The sequence below is a fragment of the Montipora capricornis genome, chromosome 1 (genome assembly GCF_036669925.1).
Source record: "Montipora capricornis isolate CH-2021 chromosome 1, ASM3666992v2, whole genome shotgun sequence".
Classification (NCBI taxonomy): Eukaryota; Metazoa; Cnidaria; class Anthozoa; order Scleractinia; family Acroporidae; genus Montipora; species Montipora capricornis.
This window is the reverse complement of record NC_090883.1, coordinates 29,739,380-29,747,376: the sequence shown is the minus strand read 5'-3', so window position 1 is coordinate 29,747,376 and position 7,997 is coordinate 29,739,380. Positions and strand designations below refer to the sequence as shown.

General features: G+C 39.6%; 1 protein-coding gene across 2 annotated transcripts in view; it reads left to right on the top strand.

Moving 5' to 3' along the window:
* The window catches only part of LOC138052906 (TWiK family of potassium channels protein 7-like), a 7,308-nt gene extending 420 nt beyond the window's left edge, over window positions 1-6,888 (top strand). The window contains exons 1-3 of one of the 2 annotated variants that reach the window (XM_068899506.1): window positions 1-27; window positions 3,563-3,933; window positions 5,217-6,888. The exon at window positions 1-27 is cut by the window's left edge and continues 420 nt beyond it. In XM_068899506.1, coding sequence (XP_068755607.1) covers window positions 1-27; window positions 3,563-3,933; window positions 5,217-5,579 — 761 coding nt within the window. In that variant the 3' untranslated portion in view covers window positions 5,580-6,888. The remainder of the gene's footprint in view (window positions 28-3,562; window positions 3,934-5,216) is intronic. The other variant, XM_068899514.1, reaches the window with a different exon arrangement.
* The last annotated feature ends 1,109 nt before the right edge of the window (window positions 6,889-7,997 follow it).

The window sequence follows — 7,997 nt, the reverse complement described above, 5'->3', positions numbered from 1 at the left end:
TTGCTACAACCGTGGTGACTACAATAGGTAATTATTTTTTTAATTATGAAGTGTGATCATGTTTTTGTGTGCGATATTTCTTCAACCAGAAAGCCGACCCACAGTGACAAAGATCGCACTTCCAATACTCTTTCAAACATCGTTCGAAGTGATTTCTGTAACTTTTGCCACCGATTTACAGCAAAAATTATCGCTTCTGTTGACTGAAAAGGTAGACGAGAAAATGGTATTCATAATTTCAAAGACGATCCTCTTACATGTTAAAATAGCTAAATTCTTTATCAGCTCCCAAACTGATTCCAAGGCGAATTCTTGCTCAGTCGATGATTACCCGCACGTACGCTTGTTTGGTACTTTTATAATTGCAAGGTCTGTTTTCGGCGACATTTTTGTCTGGTCATCGAATAAGTATCGTTCAAATCAAAACTTTAAACGCCCTAGTTTCGAAGTTTCATTTTTATTTTCCGGCCCACTTTCCTTGCCATCGATACAATTAATCGGCTGGTATTTTGACGTACATAAGAGCTTTCGCATTTTACTAACAATTCACGATGGACATAAAACACAATTTTCACACCAAGCTTTTCATTGATTCAAGGGATACAATTTGTGATTCGACCGTTCTTCGTGTTTAGAATTGGGATCAAAGGGATTTTATATGTTCGAAAAAAAAGCAATTTTTTTTTCAATCTTGCGTTTGAATTTGACAAAATTCAGTTTACTCGATCTCTGTTTTACATTGGGTTGACTTAGCAACAGAACGGCAACCTCAGTTAAGGACGTTTCCTACTAATTAAAGATATTTTTGCCCCTGTGTGCGATTATGCAGGAAATGTAGATCTTAACAAGTGTTATTTAAATCCAAAAAGAAAATTGGGGGTAACCACGCATTTTTAAAAGATTATTCATGAATAATATTTGTAAACAGCTTTAAAATACAAAGCAATATATGGCGTTCTTTCTCAAATTGAAGCTTAATTATCTCTCAAAAATGCATGGTTACCCCCAATTTTCTTTTTAGATACCAAGAGTACTTACTAAGATTTACTTTCTCCGGATGGTTTTAAACTGCGCAAAAATATCCTTGTATTAGTAAGCATCACCGATAGGAAATCCGAGTATCTTGAGATGCGCAGGACGTATGCGCACTAACAATAGTAGGCACCGTCCTTAACTACGGAAGAGCGAGCGGAATAGTACGGTGGCCCGTAAGGGCCACTACCTGTACAAACTTTATTTTCCTCGTACAAACTTTATTTTCCCCCTACAAACTTTATTTTCCCCCTACAACTTTATTTTCTCGTACAAACTTTATTGTCATTCTCGTAAATAACTAATCCGAAAGGAATCTGGGAACGAGCATAAGTATTTCAAGATGGCGGAAGGTGAAGGTGACGAACGAGATGTGATCGAGCACTATATTCACCTTGGATATACAAATGAACTCATTTTGGAGTTTCTCAAGCGCTTCCATCATATTAAAATAAGTTTGAAAACACTGAAAAGGAGGCTTCGTAGCTTTGGTTTTATAAGGAGGAAAGGCAATATCATCGACGAAGCCAGGATACGAGCTGTAATTATAAGAGAGTTATCTGGTCCGGGACGGTTGCAAGGGTATCGCTCAATGTGGCACACTTTACGGATAAAGCACAATCTGCACGTGCCGAGAGTTGTAGTTGCACGCCTTCTTCGTGAGATAGATCCGTCTGCTTCTATGCAAAGAAGACGAACACGGTTGACCGGGAGGCAGTACTTTTCTTATGGCCTAAATTTACGAAGCCTCCTTTTTAGTGTTCTCAAACTTATTTTAATATGATGGAAGCGCTTGAGAAACTCCAAAATGAGTTCATTTGTATATCCAAGGTGAAAATAGTGCCCGATCACATCTCGTTCGTCACCTTCTGGCTTCACCTTCCGCCATCTTGAAATACTTACGCTCGTTCCCAGGTTCCTTTCGGATTAGTTCTTTACGAGAATGACAATAAAGTTTGTACGAGTAAATAAAGTTTGTACCATGACAATAACGTTTGTACAATGACAATAAAGTTTGTACGATGACAATAAAGTTTGTACGAGTAAATAAAGTTTGTACGATGACTATAAAATTTGTTCGAGGACAATAAAGTTTGTACGATGATAATGAAGTTTGTACGGTTATAATAAAGTTTGTACGGTTATAATAAAGTTTGTACGATTAGAATAAAGTCCGTGCGAGGAAAATAAAGTTTGTAGGAGCAAAATAAAGTTTGTAGGAGGAAAATTAAGTTTGTAGGAGCAAAATAAAGTTTGTACAAGGAAAATAAAGTTTGTAGGAGCAAAATAAAGTTTGTACGAGGAAAATTAAGTTTGTACGAGGAAAATTAAGTTTGTACGAGGAAAATTAAGTTTCTACAGGTAGTGGCCCTTACGGGCCACCGTAGAATAGTCTGTATTCTACTCTAATCTGACGTTCCCCTTCTGTTGCTAAATCAACCTAATGTAAAACAAAGAGTAAACTGCAGAGGTTTCCTTCCTCTCTCTAAAGCAAACCTATGCACGGACCTCTTCGATGTCGTCGGCAACTTTCGACGAGAAGTACTCTTATTAGACCCATTTAGAAATCGCTGGTGATCCTTGCAATCTGATTGGCTCTCAGCGGTGCGAGTTATTCGCGAATCGCACCACTAGCTTTTTGCTCAGCATCTTTTCCCCGGCCAATGAGAAAGGAACACTCAAACAAAACAACCAATCAAATTCCAGGAAAATGAAAGGCAATTTTTTTTCCCGAAAACTTTGTTTTTTTTTTTTAAAAGAATGGATGGATTTAATTACTTACAGCTTCTGAATGATGATAATGGACTCCTTAAGGCTGAAGACCTACATTTAGGGCAGTTTCTAACGTGCAGTGTCCATTCTGTGTCCGCTTCTTTTGTAAACCGGGAACTGGATCAATAAAATATTGGTACTGACTAAGATCCTGTATTTGAGTGATTAAATTGTGCCATTTCAAAATGGATGTAATGAAGTGGTTAATGAACTTCGTGTCGTGCAGAATAATCACACGTATGATTCATGATTTCATACCATATTGCACTCCAAGTGGCGTTGCGTTGACGTCGCGACGAGCATGCGTGGCAGAGCATGGAGGAGATCCTTGCAGAGGTTTCCTTGCCTTCTCGCTGGCGTGGAAAACAGGGTCGTTTTTACATAGGCCGTCCCTACACAATAAGCAAAAAAGACAATTATACGCTTGTTTTTATCCACGCATTCATTGAAACTCCGAACTGGCCTTTTGGAGCAAAATCCTTTCAAAACAAATTATGCATCTCCCATTTTATTCTTCTGGATTAAATAAAATTGGCATGAATGCATGCGCATGATTTACACGAAACCATAAGCCGTCTGAAGGAACCCGCACTGATAAGTTTCCACGAGCTTCTTCCTTTGTTTTTGTCCACCAGGGATTCGAGTTGTTTTAGCCGCTTTTGTTTGTGTGGAAAACAACTGTTGTACGACTAACGGCGTCTAACAATCTTTCCAGGTGTCTGTTTTACTTTTTCCCTTTTTTCCTTTCTTTCCACAGGGTATGGTAACCTGGCCCCCGTCACGTTCGTCGGTCGCATGTTTTGTGTCCTGTATGCTCTCATCGGAATACCGCTGACATTGATGCTCTTGGCCGTCGTGGGAAACCACATCGTTCATTACCTGAACGAAGCATGCGCGTGGTTGGTAAACCGCATTCGGGCGTATAATGCCACTTACGAATTCGAGTCCGCGGACGACCAAATTAACGCGCCAGTGTGGGTCGCCCTGCCAATCATATTTGTCTTTCTGGCCGTAATGTCCTGCATGTATTGTGCTTTGGAGGGGTGGGACTTCGGAACAGCGTTGTATTTCATATTTATCACGTTCACGACGATTGGTTTTGGAGATATTGTTCCTACCTCTGCTGCGGTAAGTTGGCTGTCGTTTCCTCTCGGATAAACTTAGCTTAATATCCGTAACCCACACTTTCGCGCACTTTTGCCCTTCTCTCTGCATGCTCTTCTTTGATTACAATCTTCTTTTCTTCAATACGTAGGAGCAAGAAGTGAACGTTAAATATTTCTAATCTCTACATGTAACTATTGATTTTGTGCAATACTTGTTTTTCCTCATATTCCTTTAAGTTTACTTTTGATTTGCGATTCTAACTGATTTGATATTTTAACTGCTCAGTGCCTCTCCGGCACTCTCATTTGCCATTCTTGCAATACTAACATTCATATTGAAGCCTCCCACAGAGTAGTCCTCTTCAATTACACACGTTGGCCCAACGCTGGCAGCACCATAACATTCATCAGTACCAATATATCAGAATACAGACATTTCATCCAACTGGATGACATTTATCACCCGTTTCGCGCGTATCGTTCACGGGACAACTTTCCTACTAGGTTCCTTTCAACATTTAAAGAGACACCTTGGTTGCGACTGAAGAGCCAACCGATGCGGTTAACCCACATCCACGTAGATCTCACAGCTGATGATCTAGAGTTTATCTCCAAAAAACATTATGAAACCCAAGAGATCCATCAATATCTCTTGTTGCATCAAGACTAATCTCTCCTAATGGCCATTGCCATCAACAGGTTCAAAAGGGTGTTATCCTTGTTTGTGTGTTTGTTTGTTTGTTCATTTTTTTAAACAGTTTTCCTTTTACATCATTGCTTTCAGATGACAAGAATTCCTTCTTAATTACTATACTATTTGATAACGAATTGCCACATATGTTGACCTTTAATGATTCATTTACTGTTTGCCCAATGATGTCACTTATTGTTACTTTTCCACTCATAGCTCTTCTTGATTTAAAAGAAAAAGGAAAAAAAACTAAATTCGACTTTAAAGGTGTGGCTTGTGCCTACAAATCATTCATTATTTCGATGAAAAGCATTTGACATTCGTACGTACTTGAACCTTTGTGGTTTCATTTGCCCTCGTGCTATAGTACAAAGGCTCGTTGTGTCAGAACAATAGAGCAGCCATGACACGTCGCAATTATTAAAGATGGCGGGTGGCTGTGAAATTTGAAAGTACTGCTTTTATTAATTTTATACTCAAAACATTAATATTATTACTTTTACTGTCATTGTTATTGTTATTGCTGTTGTTGTTCACATTGACATTAACATAAATTGCATGTGCATGAGGTAACTGCATGGCTTTGTTTTTCCTCTCTCCCTGGTCCCGAACAGCTTACGTTGATATTTCAGGGTATCTGGATTAACCTCATGCTTCTATACGTTGGCTTATCCATCGTCTCCATAACCATCAACCTCTGCGCACAGAGTCTCTTGACACAAATGAAAAAGACTGGGGTCTACTTAAAGGTCCTCCAGCTGTTCTCGTCGCAAACGGAGTCGGCCGAGAGTAACAGTGCGTCTGCGAAAAGGAAGGAAGCCGCTGATGATCACAGATCCGGGCATGAAGAGAATATTGCAATGACGGACCTAAAGGACAGGCGCAATGCTGATCATGCTGAAGATAACAAAAAAGCTGCAAGGATGAAGATTGTTCGAGACGTCGATGGCAAACGATATGGAGCGCTTCCAGAATAGCGCACGGATAAATTAAATGGGGCGGGACAGTTTTTATTCTAAAAACTGCCACTTAGTGTTTGACGCCATTAATTAAATTAACGAGATAAAATTTGCATTTTTCCTTTGCTTGGCACTTACGAGAAAAACAATTTGTAATTAACAACTATTAACTAAAGTGGACATGGCTAGTGGTAGATGGTCGTGGTGTATATTTACAGAGCCTCGAAGCAATGAGATAACATGGCACAAAAAATGATTGTAACACATTTATTCCTGCAACGATTACAATATTTCCGGGGGCAAATCCAGCGTGAGTTGGTGGTGAATAGTGGCTAGTGGTAGGTATTTAGCAAGCCGCTTCGCGGCTCGGCAAATATCTACCACTAGCCACCCCCACTGAGGTGAATAGTTATTTTAGTATATATACTAATACAGTAAGATAATTTAGCTGGAAAAACTATCATTTTTGTCCGCGACACACAAAATTACGTATATCGCGAAATGTCTGTTGAGTACGCACGACGAATATTGAGCGCGCTATGGCCATATTTGGACATTGTCACAATGTGTTGAATAATATAACAAAGGATATTTGCGCGTTCAACGCTATCCACTGTTTTAGTATATACTAACAAAGGATACTCGGAGTTCGATTAGCCAATCAGAGCGTGCTTTCAACGCTGCCCATTGTTTCAATATATACTAAAAAGAGGTATACTGCGTTTTACAACGAATGGGTTTTGGAAGAATAAGAAAAAACCAAGGGGGAGCGGAGAAAGGGGGGGATCTATTAGAGGGCTTTTTCTCCTTTCTCTCCTTTTCTCTCCTTTCACTTACTAAGGCTGGAAGTGGTCGCCATCCAGTCGCGCGTATTTATTGCCACTGGGTACGCACACATCAGAAAATTAATAAGTCTTCTCAAAAGGATGAAAAAACATTAACTGATCTGGTCAGTGGATTAAGCTGCTCGAACTCAGCATTTGAAGTCATGAGAGAGCCACTTGCATGCGCTTCCGCGCGTTAGGATGCAATTAGTCACTTGCCTTTCTTTTCCCGGTACTAGCACTATTTTGAGTTTCTTTTTTTGAACCCTTAAATTCCCACGATCGAAACGTTCATTCTCCCAAATAGTACCATAGAGTTCTTTGTTCGGTAGTCATGAGAATTTGGTGTTATATCAAGATCACACCTATTAATTAAGCTGATAATAATATTTATTCTCAATACATGTCCGACTGACATTTCATTGAAATTGTGAAGAGAATTTACATACCGATCACTCCTGGCAGTCAAACATTCTCGTCCCCATCACCCTTTTCGTTTCTCTTAGACGGTGGGGCCTTGGCACGAGAAAACGAAGGGCTCTGGAGACACAACCCATTCTCTTGCTTGAATTAACGGTTATCGTTAATTCTTAATTCGCTCTGAATTTACTATTGTCTTTAATTTAGAAGACTGAAAGCTTGATATGGATTATGGGAAATGGTCATATATTTTTTAAAGACAACCCAAGTGTATGGAAGTAGGACTCATACCTGGGATGTTCATTCGCTTTCCAAACTTCACGAACAAAGCTAAACATTTTAAATTCAAGCTTAGGCTTAAATCTAGCTTAGGACTAATAATTTTTCAGCAGCGATATTCTATGGCAGACTTAAAACAGTGTTCTCTTGAAAATGTGATGTATTGATCTTCAGTGGTGAAGCGGAAAGAAGCGGATCCGATGGAGTAGAAGCTCCGGGTTCGAATCCAATCCACGATATTTGAATTTCCTTATTTTCTCTGCTAACACAAGTCCTGGGACACGGTGTCCTAAATTAACGGTAATAGTAAATTGGAAGCAAAGTAAGAATTAACAATAATCGTTAATTTAGAGAAGAGATCATGTTGGGAGAGTCCCAGATTCTAGGACTTACGGAGTTGGTTATGTATGAAGTCTTGAAATGTCCACCATCATACTGAACGCACAATGGCTGCTTCACGAGAGGACAAGTTCACCGAGATGCTCTCTGATGTTCTGCGTCTCCTTAATTTAGAGTCGATCTCTCATCGTGAACCGCAGGTAGACGCACTGAGAACTATTATGGAGAAAACGAATGATGTTTTAGTTGTTTTGCCCACTGGATATGGAAAATCCTTAATATTTCAGCTTTTGCCTCTTGTTTTCGAATCGTGGATGGAAGTCAGTGACTATTATTTAGTTCTATCGCCTTTGAATGCGTTGATCAGTCAATCAAACTTGACAGTGTGCAAGTACCACCTGTAATAATTCGTAGCGGGCATTCCTCAGACTTCTCTGCATCAGAAACGTAAGGACTAAATCAGTGCAAATATCGAATCATTTATGGGCACCCAGAGGAGTATATTGGAAAACCTAGGGAGCAGAAATTCCAGATTCCAACAGGGTCCTTCTGGACATTCCAAAAAAATGCCTTC